Source organism: Neopelma chrysocephalum, unplaced genomic scaffold (genome assembly GCF_003984885.1).
Source record: "Neopelma chrysocephalum unplaced genomic scaffold, ASM398488v2 Primary Assembly neopelma1_26b, whole genome shotgun sequence".
Taxonomy (NCBI): domain Eukaryota; kingdom Metazoa; phylum Chordata; class Aves; order Passeriformes; family Pipridae; genus Neopelma; species Neopelma chrysocephalum.
Window position 1 is genome coordinate 4,584,099 of NW_020897696.1, and position 24,010 is coordinate 4,608,108.

At 41.9% G+C, this 24,010-nt stretch overlaps 1 protein-coding gene across 1 annotated transcript in view; it reads left to right on the forward strand.

Annotated features, from left to right (window-relative positions):
* SLC22A23 (solute carrier family 22 member 23) overlaps positions 1 to 24,010 on the forward strand; it is a 106,883-nt gene that overhangs the window by 13,157 nt on the left and 69,716 nt on the right. The window contains 2 exon segments of the mRNA XM_027676276.1: positions 4,780 to 4,883; positions 10,133 to 10,287. Of these exon segments, the coding sequence (XP_027532077.1) occupies positions 4,780 to 4,883; positions 10,133 to 10,287 (259 nt within the window).

Sequence of the window (24,010 nt, forward strand, 5' to 3'; positions counted from 1 at the left end):
TCAGTGACAAATGATAGATTCTTACTTTCATTTATTGGTTTTAAAATCATGTAATATGCAAGCAAGCTGGTGTCTTTTCCCCAGGCAGGGGAGACTTTGGGACTGCTGTGGTAAGCTGTGGCATACGTGACTGATATGCAGAGGCCGGGGCTCCCGAAGTGAGGCCTTTACCCAAGGGGTTGAGAGACCACATACAGTGTCTGGGGCATGTTACCTGCGTCGGGACAGAGTCTGTGAAGGCCGGCACAGCAGCCAGGTGCTGCCTGGCTGGGGAAAGACCAAGGGTGCAGCTTCGTGCCCTGCTTAGGACCTTCCAAGGCAGCAGCACTGGTGATCCTTTGATGTCGTCTTGCTGAAACCACTGCAGAGAGCAGTCATGGCAGAGCTACCATCCACCTGCAGACCGTTTAGGAGAGGGCAGGCTTTCTTTCAGTAGCAATCTGGGCGTGAATTGTTGGAAACAGACTGTGCACCCACAGTGTGGGAAGAGTGTGTGTGTCCAGTTCCCCTCCCATGGGCTTTTTGTGCCAGACTCCGAGCAACCGTTGTACCAGAGCATTTCTCTTGTCTCCTTGCTTCTTTTTAGGACAGAAGAGTCTACCTTGCACTTTTTCATGTTATCGGGGTGAAGGTAGAAACCAAATCCTCGGTAGGCATGCTACTACGACCTTTTAGCAGTGGGTATTCAGTGTGCTTAGATGCCACAGCCAGCCTCTGGAGGACAAGGACTTTTGAGGCAGGAGCCCTTAATTGAGTCAGCTTGTGTTTGTAGTTACAAATTTTGCATTTGTGACTTTGTAACTTCATTGCAAATATTGACTCACTGCATGAAACCTGTCCGGATTTTCACCCCTTGTAAAGAGTTACGGAATGGTTACTGTTTGGTTGCATTACCTTTTGCCAGGTGCTTTCCGAAGCAACCCATATTTTAAATAGTCCTCCATCTTGATTGTGAAGCATAGTGAGTCACACCATGGGTGGTGACTCACTGATACCCGTTAAACATTAGGATCCTTAAGGTGTGACTCCTTAAGCTTGGACTAAAAAAAATGCTGTCACAACATGAAAAAAACCCCACTTGCAATATATTACACATCTGCATAGGTGGCAAATTCTCTACAATGTACCTTTTCCACCAGTATATTTTATATGCAGTTATTTTTGTTTTGGCATAACAATACAGTCCTTTTTCTTTAGCAAGTCATTTTTCTGATCTCTTGTATTAGGATGATGGATGGAGGACAGAAAGACAGGGGCACACAGAGAAATCCCAGGGAAAGTTTAGCAGCGTCCTTCTTTTAGGCTTGGCGCTGTTAACTCCTGAGTGGGACACCAGGGAATTCAGCCAGAGCAGTTAGGGGATTTTAATGGTCTCCTGCTTGTAACAGATTAAACTACCTCTTGCAAGAGGTGGTAGAGGATTACTGTCCAGTCTCCAGCCAAAACAACCTCCCAGTGCAGATTTACTTGGAGTGCCAGTTGAACTGCCAGTCATCAGCACTGCCCACCCCAGTGTTTTGTTCTGCAGGGACATGGAAACCCGTCACTCCTTTCTTTGTGGAGCAAACCTGAGTGTCATCTTTGCAGAATGAAACTCCCAGCACTTGGAGCAGGACCTGCCCGTGGCTCTGGGCACAGCCGTGCCACGTGGGCACATGACAAATAAGTTCTGCTCTGCTGAGCCCAGGTGTATATAAGGGGAGAGCCAGCACTATTGCTGTGTAATAGTTCCTGCTTTATTTATAGCTCTTCAAAGCTGAGGTTTTTCCATGTAGATGGGAAGGGGCAACACAGGTCTCTGGCAAAATTTCTGCACTTTCAGCATGATGAAACCTTACTGGTTTGCTCTGCTGCTGTGTTAAGATGGGTAGGGACGATATGCTAGCTATTAAATATGTATTTTGTCCTATTAATGTCATCTTTATCTGAGGCTGCTTTTGACTGTAGCATCCATTTTTCTTCTGTCTTCTCTCCTTATTCGTCTCTCTTTGCAAGTTGAATGCCCTGGTGGCACCTACCACTGTCGTGCCAAATTTATTTTGGGTAACTGCTTCATGGTGACCTCTCTGTGGTTTGTGACAGCTGCCAGAGGAGAAACCAGGATATACTTGAGCTCTTAGTACAGAGCGAGTAATTTGGGGTCATGGCAGATTCTCTGAAATTTTTTGTTAAAGCAACTGTTGATATATTTCACCATTTCCCAATTTACAAGTTTGGAGGGTTTTGCAGAGGGAGAGGTTTCAGGAAGGTCAGGGGCTGCCTGGTCTGCTAGCACCCGCATTAGACTGCCCGTGTGGGCTTGGGGGATCAGCTCTGATTTCTGCTAGCCTGCAGAGCGAGTGCTTAACCAAGGGCAGGGAAGGGCCAGATGCAGGGTTTGCAAGGAAATAAGTGTTTTTATTGTCAGAGCAGCTGGGGAGTTGGACAATAGCCTTAAAAACAAACAAACAAAGGATGACTTGCAGATAAGTTATCGAGAGGAGTGGGTGTGTTTTGGGCACCACTGAAGGACAAGCTGATACATTGACTTTTCTTCTGCTTTTAAACTCTTACTTTGTGTGCCAGTGTGCCAGAGGGGTTTGACGTCTCTTGTCCTGGCCTGAAATTAAACAACAGTCCTTCATGAGATTTTGGCTCTTCCAAACATGAGCCTTTACCTGTGTGTAATCTGGTACTGCACATTCTCTGCCATGGGCTTGTGTGAGGGCCAGCTATCTTTGGCTAGCAATAGTAAGCTTTGAGAAGGGAAAGACACTAGGGTATCTCCTTTTTCTTTTTGCACTTGGAGGACACTACTGTTCCTCTGACATCAATAAATCTAAAAATTAATTATTTGATTTTAAAATGTATGCTTGTATAAATGACTGTCTTTAATAAATTGAATTTGTTCTCTACAAACAAAAATGATTTTTCATTTTTAAGTACCATATACACCTTCTGGATTGTGAAAATGAAGCTGGAGCATTTTAAAGCCTGCCTGGAGCTCAGATATATATCCTGAATTTTGTTTTGTTTTCAGCTTGTCTGGGCAGATATTTTTATTTGCTAGCTGGAGATTGGTTCTAGAGTTGCAAGTATTAGTAATTGCATTTCCTCCACTTGCTCCTGAAAAGTCAAGGGTTTTGGAGAGCAATTCTCACTGCCTTGCTGAGCTGTTTGCTGCAAATAATTCATAGCTATTTGGTGGAAAAAAATCCTTGCTCATGCTACTTGCTTATGGTTCTTTAGTGCCTTCACTCTGTAGGGTGGAAGATTACACGTATATGTCCCAACTTGTACAGATCAGTGCAGTGGAGAACTCAAAAATACATTTCACTTAAACAAAAAGCCTGATCCTGAAAGGTGGCACGTTTGTTTTGGCCACAAAATTGTTATACCTCTTGGTGACATGGTATATTGTAGTGAGGACATCTCTGATGTTGAACTAGAGGGCCGAGTCTTGCCTTATTTGTGGAAGGGCTGTGCGTCATGGAAATGTGCAGTGCACCTAATTGAACTGTTTTGAGGGAAGCTCTTTTTGAAGTTGCATCTAACTTTTAAAAATAAATTGCATACTTCTACTTTGTGTTTTTGGCTATGAAACTTCAGTTCATGGTGTCAGGAGGGCTGCTACACAAACAGCCATTTATTCTGCAAAGTTTCAGTTCTAGAGTATCTGACTCTCCAAAGTTAGCTGTACTTATTTGTCATGAAACGTGTATGACTCCCATTACCATCAATATTTGAGCGCCTCACAAACCACAAACAAACATATCTTCTTATATTTATTCAAGAGTATAATAGTAAGTATCCACACTTTACACATAAGAGAGATTAAGTTACATCTCTGAGGGCAATGAAGTTGTTGGGCTAAAGCCAGGAATGCAGTCTGGTTCTTCTGGTTTCCTCTGCCTAGAAGGAAAATGTCTTGGAGTTTAGGGAAACCTCACTAGAAACCTTGTTTTTCCTATCTTTCTCATGGGAATGAGGCAGTACCCTAATGACAAATTGCCTGAAATGGTTCATTTCCCCTTCCTTTGGACAGAAAGGTTAATTTCAGTTTTAGGCATAGCTTTATTGTGGAGGTTCAGAACCTGTCTGGTCTCTGAGCTATGAAATGTCACTGTGGGGGCTCTCATCCCAAGAAGTTGCATGGCTGTGCTGGGATCTCCAGCTGCCCTGTCTGGCTCCATGCCAGGACTTGTCTTGACAAGCTGTGCCTTTATTTAGTCTTCATCCCCCTTCCACCACCTGGGGAAATCAAGATGCTTTTCTGAAAACAAAAGCATCTTGACACTGTGAGAGCCTGAAGCTAATGGCCATCGGGGTCTGTGGCAAAGCAGCTGTTTTTCCCTATGTTTCCAAGCAGCCCTGAGGATATCAGCTGGAGCACTTGCTCTTAAATTGTCAGGCTTACTGCTGGTGGGCTTCATGGGGCTCTAATAATGGGTGTCTGGGGCTGCGATGACAGTGAGATGCTTCAGCTGCAGCAGTATTGCCAATGTTAGATGGAGATATCCCCTTAGGCTAAACTCGTGTGACCTGGAGAAGGGGAGACTTAAGTGTTGGATATTGTCATCTTACAATTAAGGGTCTGATAAAACTCACTGAAGTAAATGAGTCTTTAATTTGCTTCTTGAGGTCTTGGATTTGACTGGAGGAGGAAAGCTTTCCTCTGCTGTTTCCTTGCACTTGTGTTAGGACTGACATTTGGAAGAAGCTCTGCACTGATATTACTATGTTAAAACACATCTGAGAAACTAATTTATTTCAGTTTATCTGTCTCTTTTTTTCTTCCAGTGGGATCTTGTTTGTGATTCTGCCTGGAAAGTCCACATTGCTAAATTTTCCTTACTTGTAGGATTAATCTTCGGCCACTTAATAACAGGATGTATAGCTGACTGGTAAGTGAAAAATTCTTTAATGCAATGTAACTACAAATAAGTAACAGTATAAAATATTGTTTTGATTGTCTTCTACTTTATATTCATGAAGAACCTTTGCGTAATGATTTCTCAGGTTCTGAAAGAACCATGATGGACAAACAGTTTAAAACTGTTTTAGTTGTTTGAGCCTGAGTAATTTATATCAAGGTAAATAACACAGACTCTTCTCTATTTGGCTTAGCTATTTCCTGCTGACACAACTTATTACAGCTGTAAAGCTAGTACAGAATTGAGTATTTTCTAATTATACAAGTGAAGCCATTAGTTTAGGGTTTTCTTTTGCTTAAATAAGGGCCAAAAGAAATTGGAAGCGGCATTGATTTCACTGAATACATGACTAATGTAATGTCAGCCTTGTGCTTACACGGTATCTTTCGGTGAGTTGAAGGCTGTCTTTTGCAAACCTTTCCCTTGTTCTTCTTTTGAAGTTCTTATTAAGCAAACATTTCGATGTAGTGTTAAGGATTTGCTGACTAATGTCATGCTAGTATTGGGGTATGAAACTTAAAAGAGTAGATTGCAATTCTTTAAATTGCTGTAGTTAAAGGCGTTATTGGATACCCCAATTATGCTGAGGATTCAGCTTTTATTTTAAAAAATGGTCTTAAAGTGTAGAAGAGGGGAAAGAAAAATTAAAGGGATGAATCAAGTGATTTCAGTGGAAACTTGCAGCATCTGAAACAATAGCTCTATGATGCTGTCCCAGTCATTTCAGTGGCTTCTAGCACAGTTGCCAATGTTGGTGCTTTAAATGGCCCCAAGTTAACTCTTTTGCCATTAACTAGAACAGGAAAGGAAGAAGAGTTGCCTATTAGGGAAATCTTATAAAGCCTCAGCAAATCACCAGTCAGCTGGGAGAGAAAAGGCCCCCTGCAGCTGTGCAGTAATTTGGATCAAGCATTCCTAGTGAAATTGCATCTTAATTCTTGAATAGTCGCTGAAAGTTCTTGGGCAAGCAAGGAATCATGACTTTTCAGTGAAGTAGGGAACATGCATGAAATACAGTTGAATTTGATTAAAATACCACAGTAAAATGGGGCTCTAAAAAGTCACGGGAAGTATAGAGGGGAAATGAATGAGGGATCTTGCTTGGCTTTCCTAAAAAGGAATCAGTGTGGAGAAAGCAGACTTATTACCAAGTTAGGAAAGTGGTGCTATAATTGACAAATAAGCCACAAATAAGTGAACAACTTGTTGCCTAAGGCACTAGCTTTGAGAGAGAATTGCAGTAAGCAGGTTTAATAGCTCTCTGCCACCAAAAGGAGCATTCTGTGCTTCCATCCATTTCTGTCCCCAGTGTGTACTTTGTGCTGCCACATGCAGCACCCCTCTGCAAGCTGCTTAGCTGAGCTAATGCAGCATAAAATTACCCTAATTTTAAAATACCTAGAAATGTGTAGTGAGTTTATGAGAATCTGGCTTCCAGCTGTGGTGCAAAGGAGAAAAAGGGTAATTTGGTGGCTGGAGGGAACAGTGACCCTTTTGTGGGTGACCAGAATGGACATGGTTTGCTGCCACCGAAGCTAGTCTTCACACTCCTGTTTAGTGCCTGTTGCCAGCTGATGTACCTAACCCAGTAGGGCTTCCGTGCTGGATACTCTTTTTGTCATTTAGCAGTAGCATTTGGAGGCTGGTAAAAGAACACCTAAATGGAATATACTTTGCTGTTTAATCACAGCTTCAATTTCTGCAAAGCTGGGGAGTTGTGTGGAGAGATGGATACAAAGGGAATTGTGTGGATTGTACCTGTATAAAGAGAAAATTAAGTAAAAAAAGGATGTCAGTCCCAAGCAAGAGCAGGGGAGATTAAACAGAGTAATGTATGAGAAGTGTTAAAAAATATCAAAATCTGTTTTCATTTCACTTATATACCTCTCTCCAGTTTAGATAATTAGAAGATGCTTTGGGTTTTTTTAACCATTAAGGGCTTTGCTTTTCCTTTTTGAAAGAAGGTTTTAAAGGTGTACAAGGCAAAGGCATAAAGTGTATTAAGGCAATTTGCTAAGTAAACTGAGTGCTCTCTGTTCAAAATACAGTTGGTGTGCATGCTGGGATAGCTCTGTGTGGAAAATCTATAGGAGGAAAGTCTGCAAACATGCTCAGATGTGTGAAGACCGACTGTGTCCAGCGCCTGAATAAGTTACTTGTTCCACAAGCAAAGTGCTGCTGGCAATTTCGCCAGCTCCAGACTGAGGTTTGTGTGGAAGGCTTCCTTCTGGAGCAGGTGGGCTTGGTGTTCATGTAGCATCAAGACAGTAGGTCGGTGTCTCTCACTGTCCTGTAGTGCCCCTGCTTTGCACCTGCTCTGATGCTTTTTGGAGCCTTTATGTCAGTTCAAGTCCTAAAACCAAGAGAGAGCCTGCAAAGAATGTCATGGGAAGAGCAATTTGATCAGCTGCAACAGCAAGGTACATGCGTAGGAGCATGAGAAGAACAGGTCTTGTCCTCAGACCATTCACTCTTCCCCTGTGGTGCAACTCTGACATTAGGAATATCTTTTTGATGTATTTGCTTATCACACTGTGTGGGTTGCAGATTCTTCAAAAGCCTGGGGTTGCTTGTATCCCTAGTTATTTACCTGTGCAGGCAGCATTTAGCATTTGATCTAGATAATAGCATGCAGTGTAGGCTGAGACTTCTGTGATACAGAAATCTCTCTCTGGAACAGTTTGGATGGCAGCAGATAGCATCCTGGGGCTGTTTTACCAGCGAAATTGTGTATGGTTTAATTTCTCACAAGCATTTCCATGTACTGTTAGATAATTCTGTCTGCATATAAAAGGCTTTTTTTATGCTCTAAGACACCATCCTGTCAAAACACTGCTGGATCACCAAATATATGGCTGATAGCTGCCCTGGAGCTTTGTTTTTTGAGAAGTGTGCTGCATTTTGTGGTGAAGAACACTAGTTTTGTGTTTGTGAGGACATGCCTTCTACCAGAGGGCTTACCTGGCCTCAGTTGGCTTTCACAGGCCCAGGAGGCCCTTCTGTTTACTGATTTTTTCATTACCAGCAACCATTCATTTGCATAACTGGTATAATGGTAGAAGAAATTCTGTGTCCTGATAATGGATAACCTCAAGTACAGAGGATGGGAGAAGGGGAAGAAGGGAACTGAAGTATGCTAAGCATGAGGTCTTTTTCAATCAACATCAGGGAATGGCAGGTCAGGCTTGTGATGAGAATTAAGTTCCTAATTCTGAGGGTTTGCATAATGCCTTTCATCTGCAAAACACTTCCACAAATACTAATTGGTATGAATTACAGCTTGGCATAACAAAAATGGGGCTGCAAAAGTCTGTGCAGATTGCTGATAACGCAAAGTTCATTGGCTTTTTTCTGTATTCAGGGTTTCATGTGAGGTACTTCCCTTCCCTGCCCAAGTGCTTTGTGTTCTGTAAATATAAAATCTGAAGCACACACAGCAGTAACTGCCCCCGTGTCCAGCATGTCCCCAGTGCATTCCACATCACCAATCCAGTGATGTTATGTTCCCACCCTCAGCTCAACAGCAGCTCATCTTCTGGTGGGCTGGGCTTGTACGCTGATGGAAAGCAGCCTGCTCTGACCATGCTGTCTTGAGTTTGCACATTGGTTCTGTTTTAAAACATTTTTCTTTTTTAAAAACTTTGAACGGCTAATGCCAACAATTTAAATCTTTGAGGTGCCCCACAGGTGATGCTACAGCTAAAAATTATAGTAAGCCTGTTTTCATGCAAGGAGCAATGACATCACTTTCTTAGGTGTGACTTTGAAAAAGCCTGAATGATGACTGGTGCACTCTTCCAGTTCCCAAAAATGTAAAAACTATACCGATGTCTCCTTTTTAGCCCTTCTCTCCCTATTTTATGGATCTTGTCCATTTTAAGTAATGCAAACCCCAAAGTTCTAATTGTGAATGCATATATATATAATGTATTTAATAACTGCTGGTAACAATCTACTGAAATAATTGAATAGAAATGCTACAGTATGTGAAACTGGACTAAGTTGTGAGGTTTAAATGCTCTTTATTGTGCTGACATTCAACCTGATGGCTGGCTTGCAGCTGACAGACTGCTTTGAATGGGTCTATGAAAGCTGCCTACGAAAAGCAAGTTCATGTATTCTTTGTGGAAATGGCATATGGAGCTGACTAAAAGGGATCCTCAGTTCCACTGGAAAACTTGTGGGAGTTGACAAGTTGAAAAAAATTTGGAAACCTCCACATAATGATCCAATTCTTGCTTAAAAATAGCCATGTGCTCTGGTGCTTCATATCATTCTCCTTGCACAGGAAGAGAGGGGGAGAAGGGGAAATTATAAACACTAAGCATATGAGTAAGAGATGTAAAAATCTCATGTTCCTTGAACATAAAAGAGCTAAACTCTGGAGCGACTGCCCCCACATTCAGTGGCAGCATAATTCTTCCTCCTTGTCAGCACTGCACCAACACATGCAATTAGAGGTTACAGCTGCAAAGGAGGGCTGCAAGTCCTTGTGCCCCTGTTGCCTGAAATGATTTTTGGAGTGGTTTATTCCTCACCTTCCAGTCAGGCTGGTTTTGTGGGTCTCTGCAGCTGCTGTGGGGATACCAGGTGGAGGAACTTGAAGCTCACAGTTTTCTTGTGAGTGTTACTTTCAGCTCTCTGAGGCTCAGCGAAGTGACATGAGTCCTGTTTTGTGCTCGGTCCATGTTTGTTAGGCTTACCCTCAACAATGAGACCAAGAAAAGTAGGTTTTTTTGAGCCACCTGCACTTGCAGATGAGGCTGAGAAGCACATGTCTGTTGGGAAGAGGAGGCCCCTGCAGCTAATAATGTACTATGCCATATAGCATATAATACCATATACTCTCCCATGCTACTACAGAAAACTCTGAGGAGTTGCTTTTCATCTCCAAGGAACTTATTTATGGCTTTGTGATAGTTCCTAGATGTTTCCTTGTTTATCTTTGGTGTTTTGAAAATGCTGGTTAAATCAAGCGGTAATACAGTGTGCTGTCTCTGCTTAATCCCGTTTGAAATGAACTTGTCAATGCAAAGCTGGCAGAGAAATCTGGGGTTTAGTAAGCAAAAAAAAAATTGGAAGACTGAAACAAGCATTAAAAATTGATGGCAATGTTTGGAAGGGATTGTATGACTTATTCCCTTCTTTGCCAGTTTTAATGATCTAGCATTATGTCCTTCCTGGCTTTTAACTGTTTCTCCATACTTCCTTATTTTTAGGGTTGGTCGACGGCCTGTACTGCTCTTCTCTGTCATATTCATTTTGATATTTGGACTGACTGTGGCACTCTCAGTGAATGTGACCATGTTCAGCACACTCAGGTTTTTCGAGGGATTTTGCCTGGCTGGAATAGTCCTCTCCCTGTATGCACTGCGTGAGTATACCTTTATCACCCATACAAATGTAACTTTATCCAATAAGTGGTTTGCTGTTCTCTGGCTTCCCACTTTTGTTCAAACAGATCAAACCAGGATCGTATGGACTGAAAAAGCTTTAGCCTGAGTTTTGGTAAAGAGGTAGGGATTTTGCAGCTTTCTCCTTAGGTTGCTACGGAGCAGTCTGTGAAGCTGTCTCAGAGCTCATTTTAAAAGAGTTATAAAAATGGTTTGGGTTTGGCTGTTGTTATTTAAACCTAGAAGTTATCCGTGTCATAGCCATAATGTGTAAGGGGAGTAGATTTCACCTTGCAGTATTGAGCTCAGTAGGAGACTTGCCACTTTTACTATCTCTAGCAGTATGTACTCTGGCACGTTTTCAGAATTTCCTCTGTTATTTGGAGCAAGATATCCTGTGTCCCTGCCTCAGGATTGTAAAGTTACAGCAAAAATATGTGAGAAGTGCCTGAAGACCTTTTATCAACTTCTTGTTGTTGTTTCTGTCTGTTTCACGGGAGGGGGGGGGGGGGGAATATCTGAGAGAAACTTGAGGAAAAGCTTGTAAGAAATATCCACATGCTCATATGTGGGGTGACTAGTAAACTTGTAGCCAAAACATTTGAAAACCCCTTTGGGAGGCCTTGCCTTTGGAGAGTCCATGCATGGAGAGTACATACATGCCATCAACCTAATCTGTGTCCCTTGGATATGTTCCAGAGATCATCTTCTGCTTCCTTGGCTATCTGTAATTAACAGGTAGTACCACACCAACTGAGGAAAACACAAAATTTCCTCCTCTTTGTTATGGCTCTGTAAAAGTATTATCTAATTATATCCTGGAAGTTGCTGTACAGATCTTCATAAACTTTTATTAACTTCCTATTGTAGATGGCATCTAACCCATCAAGATTTAGCACAATATTGTTACTTTGTAAGGAGTATTTTGTAGTATTAAGTTCCCCGGTTTTGGTCTGCACCAAGGGGAAAGGGCCTGACTGCAGGAGACAGGAGTTTGTTCTGTATTGCACTTCTTTGTTATACCTGATATGGAATCCAAGATAGGTGGTTTTTTTCCTTCTTCTTGCCTTTGCTTATGTAATCTCTAGTAAGAATTTTTCACCAGACCCCAAAACTACCATTGAAGACATTATAGTTTTTTTGGGCAGTAATTAAACCTGTGGTTCCCATGGGAGGGGGCTTCAGCCATTGCCAGTATAATATTCAGCTGGATAACAGGCTTGTTGGAATTTTTCACAGCCCAATGCAACATATTAGATTTTCTCGATTGGTGGATGTTTTTTTAAATTTTAAGAGAGTCATTGCAACTGAAGATTTTCATGCAGAAATGCCAACTAAGTAAAAGTTTCATTACAGACCTTTTTATGATTGGAGTGAAAAAGTATTTGTGTTGCCTTAAACCAGACAATAGCTTGCCAGCCAAGGCTTTCATTCAGAAAATGGCATATTCTGGTTACTTCATGCTCTTCTTGGTCCAGAGTAGTGATTTGAGTCTGATATTTTGTCTCCACTTCCCCTGTAATTCAGGTGTTTGCTATAACCACTGCCATCTGCATAGAGAACGCATAAATAGAGCTAGTAGGTGTTAGGAGAGATCTGTGTGAAATTAGCTGCAGGCTGAACATCAGCTCATTTCCATGGAAGTGAGAAAATGTGAAAGATGCAGCACCTGCACCTCTGATAAGACTTCTGGCCTTCTGTCTCAGGAGACGAGGGGAGTGGGTTTTTACTGTATTAAAAACTTTAATTTAAACAAAACAAAAAAAAGATTATCACCTTGGTGTAGAGTAGCGGGAGAAAAGTAATCCCTAAAATCATAAGAGAACGAGAGTAATATTTTTTTTTTTTGGTGGTGGTTTTGGTTTTAGCCCTCGTAATCTATTAGGCTTCCTCTCAATCTAGATTTACTATCTTTTCATTTCTGCTGGAGGCTATAGCATGCCATTGCACTCCTGCATGGAGTAATCTTATGATTCATAGCCCCTCTTCCCTTTCCCTTAATGGCCTTTATTTCTTCCCCTGGAGGTTTGTTGCCCCTGAATTCCCGGCTGGCTGCCCTGAACAGAACAATAGAAAGTGGAAAGTTTGATCTGCTAGTCACAGTCATTAGCCAAAGTTTCCAAAGCTACTGTGCAGAAGCAAACTGTATAGGCTTGCAGAGCCTGCAAAGGTAATTAGTGTGCCACTGGGATCCTTTTACACTGTGTTGAGCTTGCTAGTTGAGCTTGGATTTATGGCCTGCCTAAGGGAAATTGTAAATAACAGTTCTGAATGCTTTGGGAATGGGAAGAGCACCAAAGTGCTGTCTTATTTAAAACACAGGGCTGCCAAGGTTGAGTTGCCTTCACCATTCAAACCACACTCCTCTTTATAACCTAGGACTGTTTTCCTGCCTGTCTACCTTAAGGTGCTAAGTGAGCCTGGGAACGAGCCCTGCCTTCTGTGGAGGCACAGCACTGAGCCCAAGCTGCCTGTTCTCCTCTGCAGGCTTTCCTTGATGTTGTGGTGAGCTCACTTCATGTGGCCTCCAAGTACAGCCTCTTGCCTGGAGCTGCTCGGGGCTCGTCTAAAGAAACCACTTCTGCATGTTGATTTATTAAACTGAAAAGCTTTTCTGCAGCTGCTGCAGTTTTTTTGGAAAAGGTGTTTCGGGTGAAATTTCTAGTGAAGCTGCATCAAGAGACAGGTTTTGATCAGTTGGTCATGCTTGGTGTAAAGGAGGGAACCAGAGGAGCAATGAGTCTCGGGCTTTCTCCTCCTGGGTGCTGTGGGTCCTTACATCATCTAGGAAAATGAAAGGCAGCAAATCCTTTTCCACTGAACAACCACACACAGCTTTGAAAGGCTTTTGTTTCATGCTGATGTGGAACATGAGGAGCTTCTGTCTTCCAGAAGTGGTTTCCTGCCTGGTACCAATCTTCAGTGGATTCCTGTGCTCCTCATCAGCTGTCACACATCTTGTGTAGTGAGGCACCAGCAAGCTCCCAAGAAAGCTTTGCTCCTGGAGGATAAAATAGTTCCCAATACACCACACCAAGCAGTCATCTAATGCACGGAGCTAGACCTGCCTGTTGTGATATGTCGGTGAGGTCCCCTGCAATATTTGCTGAGCAGATTTCTGCAGAAACGGGCCACCCCTCATTGGAGGAGTGTGCTGGGACCAGCAGCAAACTCTCCTGGAGAGAGAAATGCTGAAGGGGTGCTAAGGAGCACTGGTCACAGTGGTTGGAAGGGGATGTATGGCCTGCCCAGCAGTTAAATGCAGAAAAGAGTGCAGACTGGGGGGCTGGAGGGGACAGCCTGAGGGTGCCTTTTGTTCTGGTATTTGTTGGCTGCATGACATCCAGAGAGGAAGGATGGGCATTCTGTACCTCCTAGCTCAGCACAGCTGGATGCACAGCACCATAACCTGCTGCTGAGCTGAAGAAGAGGAGTTTGAGTTTAGCCATTGGGGGGGAAAGCCCTAAGCTGATCCTGAGAGGAGTTTTCCTTTGGACAGGCTGAGAGGGAGGGGAAGAGGTGAGGGAGCCCTAAGCAGGGACACATACCTGAGTAACGCCTCTGCTGGTGTCTGCTGGACTCCTGTAGCAGGTGAGTCATGCCACTTACTGCAAATAGCTCTGCTTACTGGTGGGACAAAGTACACTAGGGAAATGTGGAAGTCACGGGAGAAAGCAAATCTGATAATCTTGAGGGTGGGGAGGGTGTTGCTTCTGGATCACTTTAGTCTCACTGGGTCATTGCCTTGGCCCTGACAGCAGGGCAGCCTTTTCCTGTATCCTTGTGGAGAAGGGCATATACTGCAGCTGACTCAGCACAGATCCCTTCCTTAGGGCTCGCTGGCATGAGCTGATGCAAAAGGCCTCATGGCTGAGGGCAGGAGTTCCCCCCTCCCTGTTCCATTCATGCCCTCTCCTCTCGCTGCTGCCCAAGTCAGGATGGACCCAATGTCTTCCTGAGCCCTCTGCCAGGCAAGACTCCCATCTTTCCTATGGAGAAGACCATGTGTGCTGTTGTAAGTGGTACGTGCCCTCTGATCTTGTCCCTGCTTCCTTTGGGAGATCTTCTGCTGGGCACAGTGTCTCTTGTGCTGCCTAAGCCTGGGGGATAGCGCTGGAATGTGGGCTCACACTGGGCAGGGCCTTTAAATGAGTGAAGGGAAGCAAGAGTTTCCCTAGAGCTGTTCACATCCTGTGCTATATCTGTTTCCTTGCCAGCATCCCTGCTTTTGTCACTTTCTGGAGTTGAAGCTAGGATGATGATATTAATTAAACTATTTAAGGGAGAGGAGAGGAAGAGATACATTTTTCTGGCAACTGCTACTGACAGGTTTAAAGAGCCTCCCATTAAAGTGCTATGTGCTATCACTAATGACTGTACCTGAGCTCAGCCATGGTGTGGATTTGCACACAATTGCAGGCTGTTCAGCAGTTTCATGGGTGACTGAACTACAGATTATGCTGCAAAATTAGAATGTCTAGACTTGAATGAACCAGTAAAAAAGCTCTGGAAATAGCTTTGCTGGAAAGGAGACGACATCTCAGGTTGGAGCGAGGAAGCAGGGGTGTCCCTCGATTGCATAGTAGCAGAATGAGTGAGCATGTTGCTTCTCTTTCACTGTTGGGAGAAAAAAAGTTAGAAACACTGTTGAAAATCATAGGTGTTTCAAAAGCCTGGAGAAGCTTGGCAAAGGCTTTCAGGCTGGTTAAGATGTCCAGCTGTGATGTATCTTTCTCATTTATAGCTAGGTCAGTCTAACCTGTTACTCCTGTAAGTTAAACAGGCAATGATCTGAGAGGCTAAACATGGCTTCTTAAGACTTTTTTTTTTTTAACATTTATCCTGGAAAGCTAGAGGGTTGTACTAGAAAGTTTTCTTTAGGCTGAAGAATGAGCAAGTGCCACAATGGAGCATGGAAGCCTCTGGGTGTTGGGCTGTAGTGATGTCAGATTTGTAAAATAATTTTGCTTCCAGTCAGGTGTTAATATAAAGCATGAGATTTATGTCTTTTTTTCTTTTTTCTTTCCCCCCCCTCACTCACAGAAGCATATGGGCTCTGAGATCCTGAAGCATTCCAAGTTTACAATTGATTTTCTTCTTAGTTTTCCTTTCCTGACTCCTCAGTAACAAGCATGGCCAAGGCAAGGCAAGGCAGGTGAAGCACTGGAAACCGCAGGCTCTGAAGCTATTCTGTGTAATCTGAACTGGCTCAATAAATAACTCTGCAAAGTGTTCCTAAATCGGAGGATGTGGAAAACATCTGACTCCTTTCCAGTGCATTGACATGTGAGGTAGCTCTGCAGTAATGTCAGTTCTCTCCACTGACAGGTCTGATAAGATCAAGGTTTTTAAGCCACCTACCTTCTGTTTATGTAACCAGCCTTCCTTTCTCCGAGTCACTTGACGCAGATCTGGTAGGAGGGATCACAGAGGGATCTACTAAGCAAAAAATCTTAACTGGCTCACCTTAAAGTGACGATTAATTGTTAAATGATACAGAACCACTTTGTTTAAAGAGCAACCATATACTGTTCCAACACTGAGATAGGATGTGAGTTTCTGGAAACAGTACTGCTACCTTTTGGATAGCTTTGTGCGAGAACTGTTAAAAAAAATAGTATGCTGTAGGAGCTCTCCAGCTGCTCAAAAAAAGCACTAGGCATGCCTTTTATCAAATGCCTGGGGGCTCAATTTATGCAAGAGTGGAAAAGGTTATTGGAATTACAGTACTCTCCTTATAAGTATAAATCTTCCTTGATCTACACTGCTTTCCTCACTACAATCAAATTACAACTCATAATCTGTTTGCCTCTCTCACCTTGGTACTTCCCCTGAATTTCCTTCCCTTTTCTCATGGGCACAGTGGGCATAGGCTCTTCAAGGGATACAGTGTCTGCCATTAGGGCGTGGACTCTCATCCTAACTTCAACCCTACAAACTGTATTCTGGAGCAGAGATGCCCTTGAAGCATTGTCTTGAATCCTGGAAAAACTGTTCCATTTTGGGCAGCCGATTTGAAGTTAATTTATACAAAGTCTTAAAGGAGAGTAAAAGGAATATCTTTCTAAAGCTCCTTGGCAGGTTAGATGTTTGGTTAATGCAGGAATTGCAACAGAATCTAATTTTAATCAGTTTTTCCATTTCAGTTGCTGAAAATCATGTGTGTTGTCAATGTGACAAAAAGCCCAAGGAAATAATTTTATTTGAGGTACTTTTTATATGACTGGTCAATTGGGAATGCAATTAAGATGGAACACTGCAGTTGTTACACTTGTGATGATGACAATCAAATGAGATTAGAGTACACTTGCAATTTCCCCAGTTCAGAACACAGCTTGCATTTTTATCATTTAAACTGTCTGTCTTTTAATTGTTCCAGACCAGCTCCAGCAGTTTGGGTATGCTCAGTATACCAAATCTTACCTTCAGTCGTGCAAATACTTGTAACTGTATCTGTTCAGGATTGTAATTACATTTTTATGGATTTTTTTTAATTTCTTTTGGCTTTTTTTTAATCTGAGCAATGTCAAATAGAGTCATAGGTCTGCTCATCCCTATTGCATGGCTGAAAGCTCACTGCTTTTGAAAGGAAATGAAGAGGGGCTTTTCTCTTTACTTTTTTCCTAGCAGGAAACTGAATTTGTTACAGAGAGCATCACAGAGAAGTAGTACATATAAAGCATATTGTGCTATGAATGTTGCCTTACTGAGTTTTAGCTACCCTGTTCCTTGTCTGTGTCCCTGCACTTGGCAGAACTTGAAAACAGGATGGGATAGTGTTGGAAATGAGATGGGCAGTGACATTCTTGGGAGTTGCCCTTAAGACAGACAGCATAAAGGGCAGGATTTTTTTTTTTCCCCAGATGCTTCTTCCAGTGAGAGCACAGGCATATGCACATTTTTCTTGTGTGCATGTGTCAACTTTCTGCTGCAAAAGGAAGCACACACAGGTTCATAAATCACCTAGGAATGAATAGTGCTTTACTTCCCTTTCCTGCCTATCCCTACAGGTTAGCTTGTCAGGAAAATGTAAGCCAAGTTATGGCAACAGGATGTGCATAGAGGAAAAGCCATGGGTATGAGGAAGGTACATTTAGAAGTTATCTGTAGTGACTTTGAATATTCAAGTCCGGCAACAAATGTCAGCACACAAATTCACATAAATATTTATGTGTCTTTCAAGAGGAACTATAGTTTAACAAGGCTAGCCAAATTTCCACCCCCAGTCACGCAAACATGACTCCTATTTTCTCACTTACAAATAACATAACCCTGTGGGATATTGACTAGTTCAAGTTAATTAAATTTCACTCAAAGCATGAAATGTGCAGGCAGTGCTCATTGCAGTAATTCCACAAGAGCATATTATTTAGTGAGATACAATGAAAAGTTCACTTTTGTTTTAATTCTTTGTTTCATTTGTTGTCAGTCTACAGAGAGTGCTCATCACTCATTTTTCTCTTTTTAAAAAAAACCTGCTTGAAGTTGCATTGTGAAGGAATTTGTTTGTAAGTCATATGCTGCAATTACTGATGGACCTAGAAGTATGAGCTATGTTTTTGTCTTTTGAGAACATCTAGTCCCTTCTTAAATGACTTGTTCATATGCTTACATAGTTTTTACAGATAAGTTGAGACCTAAGTGCTTGCTAGTATCTTGGAAACTATGTTTATTCACATTCTTTGAATTCTGGTTATGGTATGAATTGTGAGAGAAGAAATCAGTTTACTGAAGACTAATGAATGATATGCAAATCTTCTCAATCACTACTCCAGTTGTGCATATATGAGTTGTGTGTCTGCTTTAGTACATACATTCAGTAAGGAGTCTTTCAACTGTGGATAATCTTGAATTTAGGCTTGATATCTCAGAGAGAAAGGGTGTTCAAAGAAGGTTCAGTGGCTTGGAAGTATGTCCCTTGATGAAGAGAGTCTGTGCTGAACTGTGGCAGGAAGCATGGTTCAGTACTTGCATCAGAAATTCTGGATACGTGTTCCTGTACCTCTCTGGCTGATTTCCCCAGATCCTGGATGTCCCAGCATTTCTTTCTAACTGGCTTGTGTTTGGAGGAGTTCAGGACAGGCTAACAATTCTCGTGGCTTCTCCTCCCAGCTTTCTGTCCTAGTCCCATGGCAAAGCCAACCCTCTTGGACAGCAAACTACTGTCTTGTAAAGTGATGCCTCAGTCCTCTCCCATGCAGTCAGGCATTTAAGTGCAAATACATCTCCATCAGTGGCTTACCTCACGTATTCAATATATTAGGTTAAGGACATACATTTCATTCAGCTGTTTTTTGTTCTCTGAGGGGAATAATCTCTCTGGCAGAAGCAGCAGTGGAGCACAGTGTTTGAGCATGCCTCGGCTGGACAAGGACGTAAGAAGTGCCTTGGTTCAGTGGAAGAGGGCAAGTTCTGCTGGAGTGCTGTACGCTATAATTGATGATTTTGTTAAAAATGCAGACAGGAAGACCTGTGTGCCCTGGTACTAAGACATAAGTAGGTTACTTTGTGTACTATCTGTTATCCAAATACTTGAGATTAATTCCTTAGAGAAACAAGGAAGGCATTCTCTCTGTGCAACATTGAGTTCAATAGATATTTAAGCACCAGGGATTGTTGTCCAAAATAATTAAATTAAAAAATCCCTAGAGTTTTCTGCTTGATGTGAAACTGCTGTCCAGAAGGAACAAAGTGTCAGTCTGTCAGCTCTTCAGGGACCTTTTCCAGTTCCACTGTTCCTACCTCTCAGATTTCGGTCCTGTCCTGGTAGGCACCATAGCTGTCTTCTGGATATAGAGCACTCAGTTTATGGAGTCAGAAAAAAGAAAAGTAACAAAAAACACACAGGAAGCAGAATCAATAATGTGGTGAGGCAAAAAGCAATATAAGGGAAGAATGTTTTTTATTATAGCAAGTAAAAATGGATAGAAGGCAGGAAGGAAAAATAAGAGCAACTTAAAAGATTGTATAATGCTGGAAGTAGCTTATGTGGTGAAATTGCAACCAGCGTTCCTAATAAAATCCCATTTTTGTTTCATTTATAGCTTTGACTTTAAAATGTTTGGGGTTTTTTTGTTGGTTTTTTTTTTTCTGCTTAGAACTTGACTGACTTGTTTTTCAATGCAGAAAGCCAAATCTGTATTTCTAGGAAGCTTGAGGAAAATTAATTAAAGAGCTTTTGAATTATAGATCCATTAAAAATGACTCTGCTTTGAAACTTAAATAAATAAATAAAGCTGTCAGCGTTAGTCATCTGTTGGAAAAAATGGCTTCTCTTGTATCTTTGCAACAGAGAAACCCAATTACTGCACTCCAGTGCTTTGGAACTTGGGCAGGAGAAGCTTTGATTATATCAACATTGACTCTACCCATATGAGTCTTTTCAGATGTCATGTGCTAGTTTAGATTTGTGAATCAGTCTAAAGTGTTGTCCCATTCTGCTTATTTTTTTTGATAGTGTCTGTGCTAAGTCTGGAAGAAAATACACAAATTCCATCTGCATCTTGTAAACCTTTAACCTGATGGATTTGACTTTTTAAGGGGAAAACTTCATCCTTTTTGACTGAGTGTTGCATTTCAATATAAAAGCATTTGTGCAGGTGCCTTTCCTCCTTTCCTGACCTTTTCTTTAATGGTGATCTTTTCCTTAGAGTAAGTGTTTTGTGTGGGTCTAGGGTCAGTAACATGTGCAAAACAGAGAAAAAGAATAGCCAGTGCATGACCCAAAGAGGGATAAGAAAGAAAATAGAATATACAGTATGTACCACAGCTGCCTCTTCTCTCATGCTGCTGATAGGAGACAGTGGGACAGTTACTTTTCTAAAATAAGAAATCTGCTCCCATCCAATGAAGAATAATAGCAGCAATTAAAGATTTCATGTCCTAGTTATTTTGGAAACAAAAAGATGGCCAGACAAAGCTGGCAGCATGTCATGCTAGCATGTATTAATGTGAATAGTACTGCTGTCTCAGTGTTGTCTTTTGCTGGGATCCTGGCTGGGATTTTTTTTAGTGCCTAGTGGGACTTGCATTGTACATACTAGTGCGTTTTTCTGCCAGGACAGCTTTGGGTTTGATTTCTGTTCTGATTAGGAGACATTTATTTACCCAGAGTCTCTGTCCCTCCTTCAGGCCACTGAGGCATGTCCTGCTTGCCCAGTGCTACTTGTCTGCAGGCCAACAGCTGCAGTGTGGCTCTGCCCATGGCAGCACAGTCAGGTGAAATACCTCACAGGAGTGGACTTCTGGGAGAAATAACCCACCTGCCTGTCCTAGCAGGAGAGGGCCTTTTATTTATGTGTCTGATCTTTTCTGCCCTGATTGCTGGGAGTAGTCAAAATCTCAAAATGACAGTGCAGGAACTGGCTGGAGTTTTGCCCTGCGGGAGAATCTCACAGCAGCTCAGGGACAGCCTAAGCTGACCTGGCTCTCCTGTTCTGGGTATGCCTATCCTGCCCTGGCTGGTGCTCCCACCTGCTGCTGACCCTACAGTGATTCAAGGGTGTAAACAAGCAGAAAACTGTTTATTGTTTCATTTGGCTTTAAGTCAGTTTTCCCCTGGTCTTTCTCCCCACAAAAGCTCACCTCCGGATTGAATAAGCATGGGCATACAAAAGGAGGAGAGAAGGAGTGGGTGCCTCTGGAGTCAAGGAGAGACTACAAGGGCCATGAAATAAACTTGCTTTGCCATAATGCCCTGCTGTAGAAGCAGTTAAGAGCCCTTGTGGCTTGCTTGTAGTGCAGATCAATCAATTCTTGCAAGCTTACTGCGGGAAGCTTGGGTCAGGAAATTCTCTTAGTGTAAACAGATTAGGCTGTTAGAAGTCACCATGAAGCTTGACTTTATTCAGTGCAGGTCATTCTTCAGTGTGGGCTTTAAAACTTATTTCTTGCAGGCTTTTTAAAGATTAGATAGTGTTTAATTGCATCTTGGCAGAGACAGCAGGTCTAATATGTTTAGAAACATATGTCTTGGACAGGTTGACATTTCCTCTCAGGATAGCTGTCTTTGAAGTAGTAACAGATGGAAGTCCTTCCACCTCTTCCAGGCGCTGACTAACTAGACTTCGAGAAGAATGGATAAATTGGCAGCAGAGAAAAATGATTCTTAAAAATAATTTACAGAGGTCTGTATGGCTTTAACTTTACTTACTTAAGCTTTCAGAGTAAGAATATTGGCTTTGGATTTATTTAAAACTTCTAAAACTTAGTTGGAGAACTAAATATGATCAGGTCCTGGTTACGAGATTTCCCCTTTTCTGGCTGGCTTTTCTTAGCAACATCCAAATTAGTGAGTAAATAGAACCCTCCAGTCCACCAAAAACAACAAATAATCTGTGATTCAGAGTAAAACATTGTGATCATGAACTTGGCAGTGCTAACCTTGAGCAGCAGAAATACAGACCATCAATCTGATGTTTCAGTATTGGAAAGACACAATAGCTTTGAAAAGGTCATTTTCTCGCTGTCCTATCAGTTTTACTCAGTAAATTTTAACCTTCAATGAGACTAAATTTTATTTTTTGCCTTTGGGATAATAAAAAGGTTAGGTCTTGAACTGAGGGGTGCAGATGACAATGTTTGTGTCCAGGATAAAGATGCTGAAAGATGCTCTCTGCACTGAATTGTCTGACCAGATTGCATGAGCTTGGTCTCTTGGTCAGAGCATTTGCAAAGTCTTTGCAATTGTCACAATGTTTGCTTTTGGAGGGTTATTGGTTTGTTTTGTTTGGGGGGTGGATTGTTGTTGTTCTCTTTTGCTTTTTTATTTTTTCTGCTTGCTGAATTAATTTTTGATTGCTGTTTAGGTGACTGCCTGAGAACGTCTGACTACAGCATATCCATTTCTGTTTTAAAATACACTGTGTAAAATAGGAAATACAAAGGGAAATTTCTGGATTTATGTGTTTAGGCTTCAGCTGTGTCCTGTTTGTTTTGTTATAAATGGTAGTACTGAAAAGAGTGAGTTTTGCTTTCTCAACACTGAAACAGAATTGTGCTTATTGTTTGGAGAAGACATCTATGAGAAAGGTACGCTACAACACTTGCTATAATATATTAGGAGTATTCAGTAAGATTTATGTGAAAACAAATTTTTCTTGATGATTCTGAATTGGAATACTGATCTACAAAATGTTACACTCAATTCTAATTTCAAATAGGATTTTAGTGACTTAAGTTACTACTGCAAGAAGGCTAAATGCCAAAGCAAATAATCTTTAAATTGTCTTTTTTTTTAATACTACATGACAGTTATACTTGTACAACTTGTAATTGGTATGAAATGGTACTTTTGAAATGTGAACTTTGAGAAAATTTCAAGATGAGCATTCAGTGTAAAATGCTTTAGGTTTAATTTCACTTAAAAGCTAAATGTAAAATTACTACATATTTGGGGAACCTAGACATACAAATTGTCAAAATTTCAATTTTCTGTCTGTTCTGCGAATTTGTGGATTAGGACAGGAATAGGATATGGTTGGCAAAGCCATCCCACCTTGTCTGTACCTGGAGAGGTTGGCAGCAATGTGGTTACCTATGAAACTGTCTGATCCTGCCCCAGCACAGGTACATGTTGAGAGGGATGCTGTCAGTGTGGTGTGGGTCTAGGGGACAGCAGAACTGCTGCCTATGTATCCACTAGCATGGTCCTCAGAGTACTGGTGTTTCCCTGGAGGACTCCAAGGAAAAGTGTTAATGCATGGGGACTGTACTGCAACTGTGATCCCAGTAAGAGGCTGATGTTCAGTAATTATTGGATATAGTGTTCCCATTACTGCGGTCGCCATGTAGGAGAACTGGATTTGCACTCTTGTAACTGCACCCTAACTCCCCAAGTGAATCCTGGGGGAATCTCCCATTAGCTCCTGATGTCAGAAAGAGCCACCCTGCTCACCCACATCCCTCTTGGTAACCACTTTCTCTCTGCTGACTTTGACATTTGCTTTGTTCAGCAACTTAATCCAGCCAACAAATAAACAAAAACTCACTTTGCTGAGCCGATTTTCTGCTCTTTTGTTGAAATATCCAATTAGAGAGCAAACAGATGCAAATGCCAGAGGTAAATGTCAGGGGAGGTGAGAATGCAGGAAGGTGGACTTTTGTGATGGGGTGACAAACTGCATCCTGACCAGCACTATCTCTTGAAACTAAATCTGAAAACAGAGCAAAGGTGTGGCGACACATCACAGCCCTCAAAGCACTGCCACATGTTGCCACCTCCTGAACTTTGCCAGTTTAGCTGGTTTTGTAATTGCACTCAAAATCAACCATCCAAGGTGATGTGGCTTAAACTAAATAAATCAAAAGTACCTCTTGAAATATTACACTGTCAGTTCCTCTGCTCTTTTTTATAACAGATCCACCTTAGGATTACCGTGTTCTTGCAACAGCAGTGGAAGTGGTGCAGATAAGAGAAACATAACCAGTAATGTGCTCTTTCCTTCTCATACCACAATGTCTGTATGCCTTCAGGATGAACTCTTTGTAGATGAGTTTCCTGTGTACTTCAGTGTACGCTTCAGATGGAGCAAAATCAAAAGGGAAAATATCTGAGCATCATTCACTGATGAAAATTGAATTCTTGAAGTATAAAGTTTTCTAATGGAGGGACACAACCTTGGTCTGATATGGCTACAGTCTTTGGACCCCACTAAAGGAAGTTTAAAAAAAGATGGGTGAGGAATGGTGTGTGTATGGGTTCCA